At 40.2% G+C, this 20,391-nt stretch overlaps 1 protein-coding gene across 1 annotated transcript in view; it reads right to left on the reverse strand.

The window, feature by feature from the left end:
• The window catches only part of KLHL1 (kelch like family member 1), a 425,450-nt gene that overhangs the window by 39,962 nt on the left and 365,097 nt on the right, over nucleotides 1-20,391 (reverse strand). Inside the window, exon 8 of the mRNA XM_074961818.1 lies at nucleotides 3,955-4,117. Coding sequence (XP_074817919.1) covers nucleotides 3,955-4,117 — 163 coding nt within the window. The remainder of the gene's footprint in view (nucleotides 1-3,954; nucleotides 4,118-20,391) is intronic.

Below are 20,391 nucleotides of genomic sequence, written 5' to 3' on the forward strand. Positions count from 1 at the left end.
TCATCTTCTTCGTCCCCAAAACCTGCTTCCGTATTGCCTCCATCTCCATTGAAGGAGTCAAACAACACGGCTGGGGTAGTGGTGGCTGAACCCCCTAAAATGGCATGCAGCTCATCATAGAAGCGGCATGTTTGGGGCTCTGACCCGGAGCGGCCGTTCGCCTCTCTGGTTTTCTGGTAGGCTTGCCTCAGCTCCTTCAGTTTCACGCGGCACTGCTTCGGGTCCCTGTTATGGCCTCTGTCCTTCATGCCCTGGGAGATTTTGACAAAGGTTTTGGCATTTCGAAAACTGGAACGGAGTTCTGATAGCACGGATTCCTCTCCCCATACAGCGATCAGATCCCGTACCTCCCGTTCGGTCCATGCTGGAGCTCTTTTGCGATTCTGGGACTCCATCATGGTCACCTCTGCTGATGAGCTCTATATGGTCACCTGCAGCTCGCCACGCTGGCCAAACAGGAAATGAGATTCAAAAGTTCGCGGTTCTTTTCCTGTCTACCTGGCCAGTGCATCTGAGTTGAGAGTGCTGTCCAGAGCGGTCAAAATGGAGCACTCTGGGATAGCTCCCGGAGGCCAATACCGTCGAATTGTGTCCACAGTACCCCAAATTCGACCCGGCAAGGCTGATTTAAGCGCTAATCCACTTGTCAGGGGTGGAGTAAGGAAATCGATTTTAAGAGCCCTTTAAGTCGAAATAAAGGGCTTCATCGTGTGGACAGGTGCAGGTTTACATCGATTTAATGCTGCTAAATTCGACCTAAAGTCCTAGTGTAGACCAGGGCTATCTGTGGAACTTGTTGCCATGTGATGTTGTAAAGTCCAAAAGTATAATTGAGTTAAAAAAAGAATTAGATACATTTATGGAGAATAGGTCCATCAATGGGTATTAACCAAAATGGTCAGGAACACAATCACATGCTCCAGGTATCCCTAAACCTCCAACTGCCAGAGGCTGAGAATGGATAGCAGGGGATGGATCACTCAAAATCGCCAAGTTCTGGTCATTCTCTCTGGAGCACCTGGCATTGGCCACTGTCAGAAGACAGGATCCTGGGCTAGATGGACCATTGGTCTGACCCAGAATGGCCATTTTTATGTTCTTTGATGTCAATCAGGATATTGGTGTGTTCATATGCATGCCATTTTCACAGTCTTGAGAAAACTTGCCAAATGGAGAAATTGGATGTGATTCTCTTGTGTTGCCAGGCAATTCTCTCATGTTTCTGGAGAGGGTTTCAGAGGATTGAAATAATCTAAAATGGTCCCGCGAGCCTCTCATAGTTAATACTCATGCCACAATAGCAACTTTCTGCTTCCTCCCTGATGATTGGGCAAAACCCATAGATGTCATTTTTACCCAGGTGTTTCTCCAGTAACACTATAAGTAGGGCCCTACCAAATTCATGGTTCATTTTGGTCAATTTCATGGTCATTGGATTTTAAAAATCATAAATTTCATGATTTCAGCTATTTAAATCTGAAATTTCATGGTGTTGTAATTGTAGGTGTCCTGACCAAAAAAGGAGTTGTGACCAGGGGGTGGGTCTTGGGGGGGGAGGGGTGGTACTGCTATCCTTACTTCTGCGCTGCTGCCTGCCCTCAGTCAGCAGCCGCCAGTCTCCGGAAACCAGCTCTTAAGGCAGCAGTGCAAAAATAAGGGTGTCAATACCGCGACCCTCCTAAAATAACTGTGTGACGCCCCTGCACTTGTGTTTGGGTCAGGACCCTCAATTTGAGAAATGCTGGTTTCTTCTGTGAAATCTGTATAGTATCGGGTAAAAGCACACAAAAGACCAGCTTTCACAGGGAGCCGGGGGAGATCAGATTTCACAGTCCGTGATGAGTTTTTCAGGGCCGTGAATTTAGCAGGGCCCTAACTATAAGGAGAAAGAGATTAATAGATTCATAGGTATTAAGGTCAGAAGGGACCATTATGATCATCTAGTCTGACTTCCATTATGATCATCTAGTCTGACCTCCGAGATCATCTGCTTAAATGAAAGATGCTACTGTGTTGAGTGCAACTTCTGAAGAGTGATCAGAATCTGAACAAGGGTGAGGGCTCTGATCCAGTAAAGATTCTTTTTGGAAAATTGCTCTCAGTTGCATTCATTAAGCTCAGCCAAACACAATGATCTGTCAGGCCAGAGCATGAGCCGGAGAGATTTTGACTCTACATCAAGCTCTCCTTGGCTGGACTTGGAAATAAGAGCTAGTCAACTCAAGAGAGTGGAACCCTGCATTGGTAGCAGAGAAGCTTGGTAATATGCTTCACAATAAACTTCTGCAGGCAAAAGATAAACTGGGGTCTCCCTGCTGAAGCTACCAGTCAGCATAATAAAGTTCTGCTTTGTGATAGGTGTATGACTTTGTCACTCAAGTGAAGAATAGTTGCTCACTGGTTCAGACTGATGTAGGAGGCTATGACAAGAAACTATCCATGTTAGAAGATAATGTATGCTATGTCAGAACGTTAAGAATTTAGGAGGTCGGGAAGTGATCAGAGAGTCACTGATTTATTTTGGGGCGTTTGGATAATTCCCCTATACTCCTTTTATAGTAGCCTCATTTAGACAGAAATGTAAGTGGGTAGTGACTTTATTTTTAAGTGTGATTCAGGGTACCATTATATTATGATTCAAGAAGACAATCAAACGGTATTACATTAGCAGTTTGTACTATAGGTTTTAAAGGAGTTCAATTATGTTTTTAAAATTGGATTAAACTGTAGGAAGGGAAACCCCAGTTTTCAAATATAAATGGATCCTTGTTTGATAGCCAAAGCTTTGTCTCTATCATATCTGACACTACTGCTACCAACAGACTGAATTATGGCTACAATGTTCGCTAGTGTAGATGCAAAGAAATGTGCAGATTTGTTAAAAATGGCAAAATGGAGCAAAGGGTGATAATTGGGTGTGAACCTTTTAAACACTTGATGTTTTCTTACATAGTTTATTCCTAAGTGAAGGTGAGTGAGATGTATAAAATATAACCAAAGCACAAACCAATCCTGAGTTTCTTTGATGTTTCAAGTTCTTGATGTATCAGTTATTCAAAAATATTCACCAAATACTTTAGATGAACCATTTTCAGACTAAGAGATGCTTGTGAACTGTTCACTTCAACTATTCTTTATTTGTTTTATTTATGGTGCATATCTAATCACATACTGGTAGCAAATTCTGCAATTTAATTTTTGCTTCCTGATTGGAGGACTGAAAGTTTGTAAATAGGCAAACAACTAACCATAAACAGTAAATAACATAAAGAACTATTCAACCAGCTCTTATTAGTGTCCTACATTTGTTGGATCAAGAAAGAAACAAAAGCAAAGAGGGGGCAGATCCTACAGGTGGTGCTTAGAATGTGAGCACATTGAGAAACCTCCACAAATGGCAAGTTTAGTGCACACAGCGAGAGGCAGTTTTACCTTTGGTTCACCTGCTAGAGCTGCAACTTTCAGACCACAAAGGTCATGTGGTTTAATTTTTGACTGCCATAATATGCAGAATGCATATAAAGAAATTCCAGCTACTAGGGAAATGACAGCAGTACCTGGGTAAGTTGACTCTACTGAATAGAGCTAGCACCCACAACACATATAGATCAGATTAGTGAACTCACAATGTGTCGTGGCCAGCACTTTGAAAATGTTCCCCTGTACCTCCTGGAATTATTATATACACAGTTTGACTTCAGCTCTATGTTCTCAGATCTTTAATGTAAATCATGAACTTATTACTTAAAGAAAAATTGAGATAATATATTTTAATTTGCTATTTATCAACATAACATACAGAGAGCTGATGTGCATATGGCAACAACCCTATGTCTATATTTACTTCCAATGATGCCCTCAAATGTAATACACCAAAAGATATTTACTATTGTGCAACTGTTACTCATCCTATAGAAAAGTGTGTTTTAAACAGAACAAGAATACCCTACTCACTTGCCATTTAATGCTGCCACTCCAACAGTGCTTCTGGCAATCGACATACTTGCCACAAATGTCCACTGCTGACTTTGTGGATCCCACCTCTCAACCGTGTTCAAATAACTCCAGCCATCATGGCCACCCACTGCATAAATAGGCCCTTCAAGTACTGTAACACCTAAAATAGAAGAGAGAGTGAGAGAAGATAAACACAGATAGATTATCTTACACTACATTCTTAAATAAATATTGACCATCACAAAGGTACCAAGTAAATATTAATATGCCCATATACTCCTGGTTGAATAAGATGCATAGCAATCATCTCCTCCCACTCATACTTTGTGTTGTATTACATATTATCTTGCAAATGGACTGAGTCCTTAACACGTCCTCAAAATAAAATAAAGTCTAGAGTGGGTCAGAAAATGGGTTTATTTTTCCTATGGAAAATCTCTACTTTTATTGAAGATGTTTTTTCATGAAAAGCTGAATTTTTCTGTGGAAAGCAGACACTTTTTAATATGAAAATAATTTAATCAAAACTCCAGTTTTCCGCTGACGAACAGTTTTGATGGAAAAATTAAAACCAGCCCTGAGTTAGTGTTCAACATCATCCCTTTCCTGAGGATTGAATAGATGTGTTATTGCTTTGGAGTTACCAAACAAACTTCAGCCTAAGTTTCCTCACCAGTATTGCTTGTTCCTAGGGTTTTCCTCTGGGATCTCCTCTATCCTAGCTCCCCAATTTCACCTGGTCCAAAGAGACTCTGGTACCATTTCCACATTGTGGCTTGGCCCAGATGCCAGCATGACTCAGCAGCAATGTCCCTAAATCTTAATGCAGATAACATAAGAACATGGACCATCCAGTATGGCATTTCCTATATTCTGAATATTTGCAATATTCTGATGGTGGTTAGCATCAGATGCTTCAGAGTCAGGTGCAAAACACTTTACAGTAGTTAGGATAATCTGCTCCCAATAAGATTTTATCCTAATCCCTAGTAGATTGCTTTAAAACACAAAGCATGGGATATTTATCCCTTCCAAACTTTTAGTTAGCATTTACTATAACAATTCTGGATATGCCACGTATTTATCTTGATAAAGATATGATCCAACTTTGAATCTTGTTAAATTCTTTGCCTCAACAACATCCTGTGACAACAAGTTCCACAATCTAATTACACATTATGTGAAAAACAAGTAGCTTTAATCTGTTTTGAAACTTTTACCTTTTGATTTCACTGAATGTCTCCTTGCTCTAATCTTGTGAGCCAAAGAGAACAGTGGCTCCCAGTCAACCTTCTCTTTACCATTAATTTTATATACTTTTATCATGTCCCTTTTTACTCATCTCCTTTCTAAGATAAACAATCCCAATTCTTCTGAATCACTCTTCATATGTTGTCCTTCTCTGAACTTCTTCAAATTCTGTAATATTCTTGTTCGAGAAATTGTCACTAGTACTGTACATGGTATTACAGATGTTTACTGAACAGAAATTTTCATGGAGTTCTCCACAGTGATGACCAGGTCCTTTTCCTCAATTGATACAGTTAATTTAGAACCCTATAGAATGGATGAGTAATACATATTTTCCCTCCAATATGCATTACTTTGTATTTATTAACATAGAACTTCATCTGGCATCATGTTGCCCATTCACCGCACTTTGTCAGGATATTCTGACATTTCTCCCAGTCTTCTTTGGACTTGACTAACCTAAATAATTTGTTCCATCTGTGAATTTTGATACCTCAGCGCCCACTCCATTTTCCAGAGCATCATCAACATCTACCAAATGAACTCAATAAAAAAATTCTGTAAATTTTGTACAAAAAAATTTTGTACATGTAAAAATTCTTGTTACATTTACATTTGAAACAACCCCCTCTTTGCTGAGCATGAAATGCCATCATTCTCCCCATAATTCCTCCTCAAAACAGCTAGTCCAGTTCTGGCCCACTGCATTTTAAAATACTGAATAAACTAAACTCTGGAGCGTAGAATTTCATCCCATTGTTGAACAGTGATGAAAGTGTTCACTGCAAAAAATAACTCATTTAAACCTTTTGAAAGATATTATCTTTGAGATATTTATGTCTCTCATTAGCTCATTAGTAACCAGCTCATTAGTAACAAACAAAATCCAAGATTGATCAATTCAGACTGATTTGGATTTGTGTCCTACTGGGGTGAATGGGTGTGATACTAATTGAGCAACAGATTCTGCCAACCCTGTTCACAGTGAGTAGTGATTTATTCCACAAATACTCCCATGGATATTAGTGGATCGCGCTACTGTATGTATAAATAACTTGAGTTCAATAGCACTATTCATGGAGTATGTTATTAACATGAGTCAACATGAGTAAGGCTGGCAGAATTGTGTGACCAGTAAATTTACCCAATGCTTTATTTAGGGCTAATTTTTCCATTTTAGGCTGTCAGCGGGTGAAAAGTTTCAGAGTAGCAGCCGTGTTAGTCTGTATTCGCAAAAAGAAAAGGAGTACTTGTGGCACCTTAGAGACTAACCAATTTATGGGTGAAAAGTAGAAACACGTAGAACTGAGGCTACGTAATATAACTTGAAACTGGAAATACAACAGCCTTCAGCAAAAATGAGTCATCATAGTATTTCTAGTGTTTTTTATATTTGCCCTAACCCATAGATATTTTAGTTATGCTTTTTTTTTTTTCATGTGGTTTTTAATCATACTTGAATACAGTCAGAAAGCTGCAACAGCTAGCATTTCTATAGAACAATTCAACAAGGACTATCTTCCAAGTGCAGGAAAAAAAAAACCCATGCATTCTGGCATTATTTGCCTTTCTCCAAATCATCAGGACACTATTACAAACCAAGTACTATTCTAATTTGTGAACTGAGTCAATCATATCTGATAAATAGAACATTTGTCTATCACTGATTTTTCTGTGCTCATACGAGCTATATGACATCAGGTATTGCTTTTATATTACTTCCATTCATGGCAATTTGACGGACTGCATATGTTGCCTGCAAATGTGTGGGGTGGGGGCGGGGGGTTTCTTTGGTTGGGTTTTCAAATTAAGAAAGAGTCACTTAAAATAAATCTGTTTTGCATAAATAAGCAGATGGAAGAAGCAATGGAACAATCAATGCGAAAATAAATTGTAGACGTTTCTAAGAACACAGTAAGCCATCTCTTTGCTTGGATTGAAATGAAAAGAAAAAAGGGATAAATTCTGCCCTTTAGGCCAGAAATCTGCGCATCCAGGGCAGTAGCATGTAGCCAACACCTGTCTACTACAAGAGACACCCTGCAGTCACATTGGACTGGCACACTGTAGGGCACTTTTTTTCTGCATTTGTCAGTGAAAACAGTCTGAACCCTAATAAGTGCTGGCCCAGCTTGCTACACTGTTGATAGCATATGGGAAAAATTCAGAAAAGAACAAGAATTATTGACAATCTGGAAAACCTGCTTTAAAGTGACATACTTAACATATAACCACATAGCTCACCCAAGATGTGTATCCAAGACGCGATTTGATCATAGTCTACAAGTGTGGCAGAGACAATATCCTGGACAAACCTTATGGAATTAAGGAATGGAATTAAGGAATTAAGATAAAATTTACTGAATTAAGTTAAACCTTATTGAGTTAGAATTAATGCCTTTCGGATATATTATATTAAAATGTAGTTGTGTATTTGTGATTGTGGAATTATATTTAACTCCTCTAGGAGGTGAAGGATGCTAATATAATTTCTCTGGTTATCAGTCCTTTGAAGCCACACCCGCCTCCCTCGAAAGGTTCACACTGGATTCTCCAGGGACCAATAGACAAAGAAAGGACTTTTGGATAAATAGCCTGGTTTTAAACAGGCTACGACCTTCTTCCTTGTCCAGCAAATATACAGGACCCCGGTCCACAGAGGGCCCCAAACCTTTGAGAAGGGTTGGAAGGACTGGCCTACTGTGGGTCCATAAGACTGGGTGCTTGTTCTGAGCTGAAGCTGTGATGAATTTGTAACCACAAGAAACCCCATGGGTGGAGTGCTGAAGGACTGCTTTGGGAGCAGAGTCCATGTTAGGATTGGGGTAATCTCTGATAAACTTAGTAGGCGTGTAGACTCTTTTATAATTTTTAGTATGTTTTCTTTCTAGTGCTTTTACCTGAGAATAAAATAGGCTTGAATTGGAAGAACTGTGTGATAATTTATAATGGTGGGCAGACACACAGATATCAGTCTCTGAAGAGAAAGCAAGACCATCTGGTTAGGTAGACTGCTGGGAATAACACAGGAAAGGCAGGGGACTGTTTGGCTTGCAAATACCCAGGCCAGGAGGGAGTGAGATGTGTGTATTCACCCAAGAAAGATAACAGCCAGGGAACGAGAAGCCTGAGGGGGTGCCCTTGCTGAAGCACTCTGTATTTAAGTGGAAATACAGGTGCAGTTGCTCTGAACTGTGACAAGAAGTACCTACATGGGGAGAATATATCTGATCGAAAGGGCTCTGGCTAACAAAGGCATAGCATAACAAGATCCAATGGCTGGAATCTGCAACTTGATGAATTCAGACTAAAAATGTGGCTCATTTTTTTCAATATTGAGAACAATTAAGCACTGGAACAGTTTAGCAAGGGATGTGGTGGATTCAGACAGTTGAACACTTTAAATCTTTTAGAATTACTTGGTGAAAATCCAAAGTCTGTGTTATGCAGGAAGTCAGATTAGACGATCATAATGGTCCCTTCTGGCCCTAAAATTTATGAATCAGTATGCATTTGCCAAATTGCAGCTCACTAAGCCACACTTCCTTTGACCACGGTACACACTCCGTCATGTCAGGTGGCTGTAGCTGTACAGTATTTGCCATGGCTGGAATCTGTCTACCCTTCACAGGTTACCAATGCTAAGGGTTGGTCTAGACAATCCTGCCAAACCTGCAATTTCAGAGGTCCCACTAGTGATGGTCCCAATAGTGACAATATAAGATTTACCACACAGGTCATGGAGATGCTTTGTGCAGGCCCAGCTCTTTGGTAAAACCAACTGAACACTTGTAGGGGATCTCTTTACATTAGTCTGAAGTGTGGCCCTGGCTACACCACATCACAGGTTCTTTCTTTTCTCCTAATTAACAAAAAACAAATCTCAATCCACCCTTCCTCTTGTATTTATACACACACATGCACCATCATACACACCCTCGTTCCAGACACATTACTAATTCCTCTTATTCTATCCACTGTCCCCCACAGTTGATAAGGCATAGGAGTTTCGGTGTGGTGGGGAGACAATGACACATAGGATTAGATCAACAAAGGGGATCAGTGTAGCAACAGATTGTATTTAGGCACAGTGCTGCTTAGTGGAATCCACAGCCCTGACTTAGGCACACAGGTTCCCTATATAATGCATAAAGAGAGTTGGGCACCTAGGAATGGGAGACACAAGCCATCAAGATGATCAGGAAGCCGCCTAAGCTAACCAATAGGATATGCTAAGGAGAACGGCGAGGCCTAAATCCCACCTCTCACAGGGATTTAGGCATCTAGGTTGATGCTGGAGGAAATGCTTCCCTCCAATGAGGATTCATTGCTATGAACCCTTTCTTTAAGTTAGGTGCTTACTCCCTTTCTTGGGGACAAATCCAGGGAGGATAATCTGTTCCCTTATAACCTGTAGCTCAGTGGTTAGAGAACTCATTCAGAACGTAGGATACTGAAGATCAAATTACCCCTTTAGCTGATGTGGAGGCAGGACCTGAACCCAGGTCTACCAACTTCCTACATTAGTGCCCTAACCACTAGAATATGAGGTAGTCTGATATGCGTCTTCTGCAATATCTTCTGTTGAAACTGTTCCACTTTGTGTGAACAGCTTTATAGTAACTGGGCAACAGCAATTACAAGAACAACTCTATAGTTCAATGGTTAGGGCATATACCTGAGATGTGGGAGACCCAAGTGCAAGTCCTGCTCTACTGACTTAGTCATGAGATAGGCACCAGGTGTTAGGACAGAGGCATATGTGCACATGCCTAGCTGCAGAATCTTAGGTGCCTAGGGGACTTTAACAGAAGAAATGTAGGTGCCAAAGAAGTTTAGGGATATTAGGCAGCAGCTGAGCAGTAGTTTTGAGGATCTCCGTGCTTAAATGTTGGATTTAGTTGCTGAAAATGGCAGTTATGTGCCTACATCCTTTTATGTGAATCTGGGCCTTAGGGATTTTAGGCACTTGTAGGGTTAGCCAGCACCTGAGTGGAGGTTTTGAGGCTCTAAATTTTGGATGTAGGCACTGAAAATCATAGTAAGGCACCTAAATCCCTTTGTAGATCTAGCCCATACTGAACACTGCCCTTTTACTCAAGTTGTCTCAGATTTATTTGGACCAAGCATGCCAATATTGGTAGGGTGCCAATTTTTGACTTCTTGAACCCTTCCAGTCCTTGGAGAGTGGGCTGTAAACCAAAAAGACTACCCTATGCTGTTAAACTGACAAATATCACCACCAGGTTAGAGATGCAAGACAACCTACTATTTCCAGTTTAGCATGACTGTGAAGGAATGATAACTTTCACTATTCTTTCAGTCTGATTAATATGTTGTAAAACATCCTCTTTTTTCCTGAATATGGATTATTAAGCCAGTAAAAAAGTGACAATGTCTTCTTTGAATAATCAGTTAGATACAGAATGTTATGGAGATAATTGAGTGGACATATCAGTCTGGTTTGATTCTAAACTACTCTGAGATATCTCTTAAATGAACATTGCTTTATAGTATATTTTGAAAAATATCAGATCCCCATTTTGCTGGAGCAAGCTCTTCTGGATTTATTCAGTACACCTCAACTAGATGCCCACAGAATCAAGAAAGAGCTTCTTCCAAACAGATGACAATGTAAGTATGAATTATTACTACCAAGGTAAGGAATTTTCATAAGGTTGAAATAGACTAAGAAATTCACTGTTAGTAAATGTAAATATATGGGTCTAAGAAGGGTCCATAAGTAAGCAAAATACATGTGAAGATCATGAAAACAAAAGAATTAACTGAAATAATGGCACTGCCAGCGGGGTACAGAATTTTCTCTTTATACTCTAGCAATGATGGTACAGTTCTAAACTGTGTAGATAAAGGTAAAGGAATATTACTTGAAACTACATTTCTCAGTTACAACATGAAACATTTACTAGCTGGATTAAGCAATATTAGAATTATACTGGAGATATAATACCTCATTCAACATACTTGGCTCCTGAAGACGTTACTACAAAGAGGCTGCAGCACTTGTGGCGAATTGGATGAATGTACATTTTGGCTATTAAAGAAGCAGACTCACTCTAAGCAGAGAAATGGAGTTTGTTTAACTAGAATTGATTGCTCAACAAACACTCTGCTTGCCTAATTGATGTCCTTATTCCCTTAAATAACCAACCATTTTCTTTAAGAGCTATGAATAAAATGCACACCCTCAACCACAGAGAAATAGTTTTGTAAATTCACCTGATGGAACTTTTTGTAAAATCTAATCAATGAAGCTTGCAGGCTGTTACATCTACCAAACAATTCCAATAAAAGGCTTTTGTTCCCTCTGTGCTATGTAATGAGTTACACTATTAATTAATATTAAACAATCATTTATATAGCCCTAGAATTACAAACAAAACTTTAGCTAAAAAAAAACACCCTACCCCACCCCAGATTAAACAAAATGCCCAACCTCAAAGAGCCTCCATCCTTAAGACATAAATAACAATAGCACAGCCAAATCAAGGGTGGCATTAGGATTTTATCACAGGTAGGCCTCGAGCATAGCTGAGTTTTCAGAAATGATCTGAAGGGGGTGTGTGTGTGTGGGGGATTGGCATACATTAAATTGGGAAGCAGTTTATTTCATACAGAAAGGACTGCTATTTAGCGTACCTCTAGCCAGCTATGGGGGATGTAGACTCTTCTGTAGTTAGGGCTTAGACTATTAATTGTTATTATTATTATTATTTCAGAAGTGTAGCTGTCCCTAATTCTTTCAGCTACCCAGACAACTCAATATATTTTCTTCTGCAATTATGGCAAATAATGTGGACATGCTACATTGTATACTGCTTAAAAAACAAACACAACAATTCCTAAGTACTGAGATAATCATTAAAGGCTGAGTCTGCCAATGACTATATATGCAAACGACCATTTCCCAGCTGGGGATAGCCAGAGCATAGACGTTTTCCCCACTCTCGTTCCTCCATGACATGGCCCCTCCTCCAGGGACTTCAGGAATGAAGCTGGTTATGCTGATTCTACACCTGCTGGGGACTCCTTCATGCTGGGGAAATGCCCAACAAGGGAATTGCAAGTGTTTTGCACTCCCCATTCAGACACTTGAACAGAACAGTCTGCCCCTAAGTATAGATTGTGGACTCTTGTCTTTAGACTGTTGTCTTGTGCAGATCTCCGGTTGAAAAGGTTGGACACCTTTCTATTGAATGGTTACATTTTAAAGGTTCCTTGGGCTAGTTGGACCATTTCCCCCTCCTCTTTGTCACCCTTTCAGCAGCAGTTTGCTTTCCATCAGCCACACTTTCTTTCTAATATAAAATATTACACTGGGAATACTGAACAGATACCAGTTTAATCTTCACAAGAGAAAGTGGGTTGGAAGTGCCTGGTGGGCCATTAAATGTTGCTGATCTCTCTCCAAATCATTCTGCAAACTCCATCCCTTCTTCCCCTACCTCTTTTTACTATCAGCCTGCTTCTATTCTCTTTTCCCCATCCATTCAATATAAGGAGTATAGAGATTCTTTCCTGTGCAATGCTGGGAGACGGTGTCAATCAAAAGCAACCAACCAGCCAATCAGAACATGGGTCTGATGTTCATTAAAGTCAATGCATATACATCAATTTAAAAACAGTGCAAGGTCAGCACCAGGCCTCTTGAATTTGGCAAGACCAGCGTCTCAGATATAGCATTACATTAAATTTAGTTTTTGCACAGAATATACTTATGACTAGAATGCAGCATGGACATTACAGGTAGATAAACTTAATCTGATGTTAACTGAGATTGTATTCTTTAGGCTCTAATTATACAGCTGCCAGAGCAAAACTCTATCCGTGGTAGGGAGTAATGCAGGAATGGAAATCCTGACCTTAACAATGACATTGATTTAAGAAAACACATCTGTTCTATGTATCACCAACAACTGACTGCAGATACAGAAGTGCCATTAATAAGGAATACAGTCATTTGAGCATGGCCTGTAAATATGCTGTACTGCAAGCCATGAATATGAATAAAATGTGTTAACCAATTACCTTCCTCAAATTATGGAGCAAGTTATTAAAATGCAAAATTAAAACAGACAAAAAGTCTTCTAGCAGTAGTCACTGCTCAATTTGAGCCCATTCTTGTGTCTTCTCTTAAAAGCCAAAGTAAATAAAAATGGAAAAATAATACTCACCCAAGAGCCATATTCCTTTCCTCCTTGTCCTAACTATAGATCCCCATTTCCTCTTCAGCCCCCATGGTCTGGCTTTTTCGTTGGTTTTTTTTTTTTTCAAACTAAAAGACCAATTCTGCAAGGTGCTAAGCATCTCGTGAGAGATACTGAGTGCCATCCATTCTCACTGAAATTAACTGCTTGGGCCCAATTCTGCAAACATGGACCTTAGTAAAGTTATACATGTGCATAAAAGTGTTTGTAGAATCAGGCCCTTAGATCGTAAACTCCTGGGGGCAGGGAGCTTGTTTTCTTACTTGTCAGTAAGGAGCTATGAATACCTATGAAACCAAATACATTAACATTATTAATAATTTTATAGTAATTAAAAGTGGGAAAAGCTTTTTGCTAATCTGACTGTAACTCCTATAGAGAACACATTTCACACACAAGCATTCCTAATCCTTTCGGTTTGTTCTCAGAGCTTAGATGAATATTTGTGTCACAACAAGATGCCACTGGTACTGGGAGGTCTCCAAATCTACCATACCTTCTGGGGCACCTTTTACAATTTAACAGGCCCTCACATAGCACATAACACAAAATATTTTCAAAGAAAATTGATAATTGTCTATTGTTTTAATATACAGAAGTCAATTTATTTTTAAATAGTTTGTAGTGAAATATGTTAAACTCCATACACGTTTTATTTTTCTTCTTGGTGCTCTGATTTCTGGGCAATTTCTTGGGATTAGGATGTTTTAGCTGCCTTACTTGATGCTATCTGGTAACACAATACTTCTGGCTTCTCTATGGGGAGAAGACTGTCTGCTGGCCACCTGTGGCAGTAGACAGTTTACCATCCCCTCCCAGGTCACCCCATTCATCAGCTCAAGAACCAGTATACTGTACTGGCAACAGAAGGTGAGGAGCAGAACCCAACGGTTGAGGAGGAGGATCCACCTGCCCTCAAGGCTGAGGGGCTCAGAGGCGCCACACTCAAAAGGAGTCATAGGGAGCTAGTATTCAGGGCCTCCCTTCTGAGAGGGACAAAAGCATCCATCTGATGCCCCGGGAGGTGTGCTGCTTACTTGGAGCCCATGTCTGATATTGCCCAGGCTCATCTGTCTCTCTGAGAACTACCCTGTGCTGTTCATCCTTGTGGGTACTAATGATACTGCCTGAGCAGATCCACCGTGACTACAGAGCTCTGGGAGTGAGGTGAATGAGTCATGGACACTAGTTTTGGTGTTGTCCATCATCTCAGTTGAGGGTAAGGTTGCAGGCAGGGACACACGCATACTGGAGATTAATCTACGGCTGCGCAGCTGGTGTCCGTGGGAGGGCTTCAGCTTCCTCAACCATGGGATCCAGTTCTAGGAGGGAAAACTCCTGGAAAGAGATGGAGTTCATCTGACCAACAAGTGGAAGAGCATCTTCATGCACTGACTCACCAACCTAGTGAAGAGGGCTTTAAATTAGGTTCAAAAAGAGCAAGTGACAAAAAGCCCACAAGTAAGCATTAAAAAAAAGACAACCTGAACAGAGGGATAGTTTGTGGGGGACATGGAAAATTAAAATAAAGTCATAGCAGTAACAAGAGGTTCAATGGGGGAATCTGCTCAACATCTTAGATGTTACACAAACTAGGGAAATATAGCCTAGAGGAACCTACTTTAAGGAGGGTGCACAACTGGTTGAAAAACTGTACTCAAAGAGTAGTTATCAAAGATTCACAGTCAAGCTGGAAGGGCATATCAAATGGGGTCCCACAGGGTTCTGGGTCTTGTTCTATTCAGTATTTTCATAAATGGTTTAGATAATGGCATAGGGAGTACATTTATAAAGCTTGTGGCACATACCAAGCTGGAAAGGGGTTGCAGGCACTTTGGAGGACAGGAGTAGAATTCAAAATGACCTTGACAAACTGGAAAAAGTGTCTGAAATAAACAGGATGAAATTCAATACAGACAAATGCAAAGCACTACACTTAGGAAGCAATAATCAATTACATAAACAGAAAATAGGAAATGACTGCCTAGGAAGGATTACTGCAGAAAACCACATCATTCTGGGATGTAATAGGAGTGTTCTAAGCAAGATGCAAGTAGTGATTCTTCCACTCTGCTCTCCACTGACAAGGCCTTAACTGGAGCACTGTGTCCAGCACTAGGCACCCCACCTCAGGAAAGATGTGGACAAAGCGGAGAAAGTCCAGAGGAGAGCAACAAAAATGATTAAAGGTCTAGAAAACATGATCCAGGAGGAAAGACTGAGAAAAAATGATTTGTTTATTCTGGGGAAGAGAAGACTGAGGAGGACATGATAACAGTTTTCAAGTACATAAAAGATTGTTACAAAGAGGAGGTTGATAAGTTGTTCTTCTTAACCACTGCGGACAGGACAACAAGTAATGGGAAATTTAGGTGAGACATCAGAAAAAACTTCCTAATTGTACGGGTAGTTAAGCACTGGAACAAATTACTAGGGAGGTTGTGGAATCTCCATCACTGATAATTTTTAAGACTAGGTTAGATCAGTGGTTCCCAAACTTGTTCTGCCACCTGTGGAGGGAAAGCCCCTGGCGGGCTGGGTCAGTTTGTTTATCTGCCGCGTCCGCAGGTTCAGCCGATTGTGGCTCCCAGTGGCTGCGGTTCGCTGCTCCAGGCCAATGGGAGCTGCTGGAAGCGGCGGCCAGTAAGTCCCTCGGCCCACACTGCTTCCAGCAGCTCCCATTGGCTGGGCACAGTGAACTGCAGCCAGCGGGAGCTGCGATCGGCCGAACCTGCAGACGCAGCAGGTAAACAAACTGGCCCAGCCCTCCAGGGGCTTTCCCTGCACAAGCGGCAGCCCTAGTTTGAGAACCACTGGGTTAGACAAATACTTGTCAGGGATGGTCTAGCTAATACTTAGTCCTGCCTTAGTATAAGGGACTGGACTAGATGACCTATCAAGTCCTATATAAGTTCCAGTCCTATATTTCTATGATTTCTACATCTATATACAAATGCATAGACTGTAAGTATAAGTACATTAGATAATTATGACTTAATTAGTATCACAGAGACTTGGTGGGATACATGTCATGACTGAAATACTGGTATAGAGGGATATAGTTTGTGCAGCAAGGACAGGCAGACTAAAAAAGGAGGAAGTTTTACATTATACATCAAGAATATACACACCTAGAGGACAGAGTCATAAGGGATATCCAGAATGGATTTTTCAAGAACAAATCATGAAAAATGAATCTAATTTCCTTTTTTGACAGGGTTAGTGGCTTAATGGATGGGGGAAGCAGTCAATGTGATATATTTTGATATTAGTAGGGCTTTTGACAAGTCTGACATGACATTCTCATTAGCAAACTGGGGAAATGTGTTTTAGATGAAATTACTATAAGGTGGGTGCAGAACTGGCTGACAGGTAGTACTCAAAGAGTAGTTATCAGTGATTTGCTGTCAAACTGGGAAAGTTTATCCAGTAGGGTCCCAAGGAGTTCAGTCGTGGGTCCATCAATGTTCAATATTTTCATCGGTAACTTGAATAATGGAGTGGAGAATATGCTTATAAAATGTATGAATGATACTAAGCTGGGAGGAGTTGCAAGCGCTTTGGAGGACAGGAATTAGAATTCTCAATGACATTCTCAATTTAGAGAATCGGTCTGAAGTCAACAAGATGAAATGTAATAAAGACAAGTGGAAAGTACTTCACGTAGGAAGAAAAAATCAAATGCACAGCTACAAAATGGGTTATAACTGGCTAGGTGGTAATACTGCTGATAAGGATCTGGGGGTTAACGTGTATCACAGATTGAATATGAGTCAACAATATGTTGCAAAAAAGGCTAATATTCTGGGGTATATTAACAAGAGTGTCGTATGTAACACATGGGAGGTAATTGTCCCACTGTACTTGGCACTGGGGAGGTCTCAGCTGGAGTATTCTATCCCGTTCTGGTGCCACACTTTAAGAAAGACATGGACAAACTGGAGAGAGTCCACAGGAGAGGAACAAAAATGATAAAAGTTTTAGGAAATCTGAGCTATGCGAAAAGGTCAAAAAAACTGGGCATGTTTAGTCTTCAGAAAAGATGACTGAGGGAGGACCTGATAACAATCTTCAAATACATTAAAGGCAGTTATCAAGAGGATGGTGATCAGTTGTTCTCTATGTTCACTGAATGTAGTACAAGAAGTAATGGGCTTAATCTGCAGCAAGGGAAATGTAGGTTAGATATTGGAAACCCTTTCTAAATATAAGGGTATTTAAACTCTGGAATAGGCTTACAAGAGACGTTGTGGAATTCCCTCCCCCGTCCCCCCCAAACACACACACACACATTGGATGTTTTTAAAAAACAGGTTGGACAAACACCTTTCAGGGGTAGTCTAGGTTTACTAATTCCTGCCTCAGTGTAGGAGATTGGATTTGATGACCTCTCGAGGTCCCTTTCAGTTCTACATTTCTGATTGCGTGGTTCTACAAAGTGGCATTGAGATCCAGTTAGAAGGATGCAGGACTCAGCAATTTTTGAGAAGGAAGTCTGAACTGGGATCTGTAATAAGACTTTCCTGTGCTTTAGAGGCTTTAGTGGCACGGTCCGGGCCACCGCTTCCCGCGGTTTCCCCTTGGCTGGGAACGGCAAACCGCAGCCACTGGGAGCTGTGAGTGGCCATACCTGCGGATGATCAGGTAAACAAAGCATCTTGCGGCCCACCAGGGGCTTACCCTGAACAAGCCACTAACCATGTTTGGTAACCCCTGCTCTAGATTTACAGTGAATGAGTTTATTCTTGGGTTTACTTGTAATTAATAAAGTAAGAGTTTGTTAATTGAGTCTAGAGTGGAGCTGTCATGGCTGGGTTTTTCTGCAGTGGAGCACCTACCATTTTTATCAGTGAGCACCCTGCTCCTGGGGACAGGTACCTTGGACTAAGGAAGCAGCATGAGGGATGGCATGATATGACATGACATAACTTCCAAGTTCAAAGCTTGGTGGTGGCAGCAGTTATCTGAGTGTAGGAAAGCTGGGGACATGACTGATTTAGTAACATATTTTATATCTATGAATTTTGTAACAAACAAACAAAAATAAGTCCTGAATTGTAGAGTTTAATCTAATTGAAAATAAGAGCTAAGAAATTAATAAAACCATGTACACTGAATAGAGCCAGAATGCAAATTTAAATTTTGTTTTGAATATGATCAAAGCTTAATAAACCCATGTTTGTTCCCTCTTCAGTCAAGCAAAAGTCAGTAACTCTCAGTCTCTTTTGTCTCCTGAAATGAATGCCTTTTCTAGGGAGAATATGGTCAGTTTTAATAAAAATAGTTTTAATCCAACTCAATTATGTCTCAGCATTCTGGTGTTTAAGAAAATCATCAGAAGGATTTAAAATTGACATACCCTCGATTTGGAGGAAAATTTGAAATTAATAAAGAAAATGTGGTACACAGAGGGGGAGAAAAAATGGTGGAAGGAAGTATGATGATGAATTACAGAGTTTCTTCCATTATCTTATTTCCTAACAAGAATGAGATCTGTTTCTGAAAAAAGATTTCTCTTTCCCTCCTACTCACTTGGATGTTAGTCTTTCAAAGGGCAAACTATGCTATTTTTCAAGTAAACAAGACCTAAAAGTGAACACTGTTCAATGGGAGGTCACTTGTACTTTCCCTTTGATTAGCAGTGTTACCTTCAGGGAGCCATTGCTGTAAAGCATGCAGGGAGATTCTATTATGTTTAATTAGCTAATGAGGTCTATATGGCCTGAATTATTTATACTGGGAGATTAGAATGGGATTTTTAAAATGTTTTTTCTGAAGATGTCAAAAAGTAAAGCTTTTCATATCTTGTACTTGCTCTTGATTTCACATATCTGTCAATCAGATTGAAAGACTCATACCATATGAACATTTGCAGTGCTTAAGTTTCTAATTGGGATAGGACAAATATTGTTTTTATCCTGATTCTTTTACAGATACCTGTGGATGCTAAAAGACAAAGAAATAATTCTCTCTAAAGTTAGCTCTGCTATGGCCTGCTGCAATTCCATCTCTGATAGAGAATCTTAAATGGGAGGAATTACCTTCTGCCCAGGTAAAGTACAACTGTTTCTGGGGTGAATTCCAGTAACTATTTAACATTACAGAGGAACACTAGACAACTGTTAGTCAGGACAACACAAAGAATATTGATGTATGTTATTCAAGCATCTGTCTCAAGATAAAACTGCCCAAGCTTCACACTCACATTTTTATTTTCAATTATAAGTTTCTGACCTCTCTAACATTTTACTGATTTTCACTAATGATGCCTCCCACAATTCCCAGCCTTCATTCTGTTTACATCTCAAGCCATCTCTCTTGCATAATAGCTGTCTGAATATGCTGAAAAACAGTAAGTTGTGGCTTGTTTCAAATTATACAAAACAGGCATGTTTAATGCATGTGTAATTTGCACAAAACATGACCTTAAAAAAGGCATAAAATATTCATAGAGACCCTGTGTGATTTTTGGAACATGACAGACTTGGTCTCTGCAAGAGGTCTGCGCACAGAACTCCCACTGGCCTCAAGGAGGGTTTGATGTGCTGAAGGATTGGAGGATTGAGCCTTAAATACCTTTTTTTAGTGAGCGTTCATTAAGATGTTGCTGCAAATGCTTTGTCCTGAGGTAGGTGTTGAGATTTGTCCTGATAAAGGGTTTGAATCTGATTAAATGGGTTATGAAAACACCAACCTGCTTCTCAGGGGCCAGTAGATCCTGTACAGCTATGTTAATGGAGCAGAGATTTACAGCACTGCCTTTCTTTATCTTCAGTTCAGTTTTGTCAATGAGAAACCAGATTTTCATGTGTGCCACAATATTACCCTGGGGACCTGGCTCAGAAATTTTTATAACTGTTATTGTTATGATTAGTTGGTCTTTATTGAATTGGAACATGATCTACTACTTAACAAGGGTGCAAATAAAAATGAAAAGGCACTTTATGATTCAGAG

The sequence above is a fragment of the Natator depressus genome, chromosome 1 (assembly GCF_965152275.1).
Source record: "Natator depressus isolate rNatDep1 chromosome 1, rNatDep2.hap1, whole genome shotgun sequence".
NCBI classification, from domain to species: Eukaryota; Metazoa; Chordata; order Testudines; family Cheloniidae; genus Natator; species Natator depressus.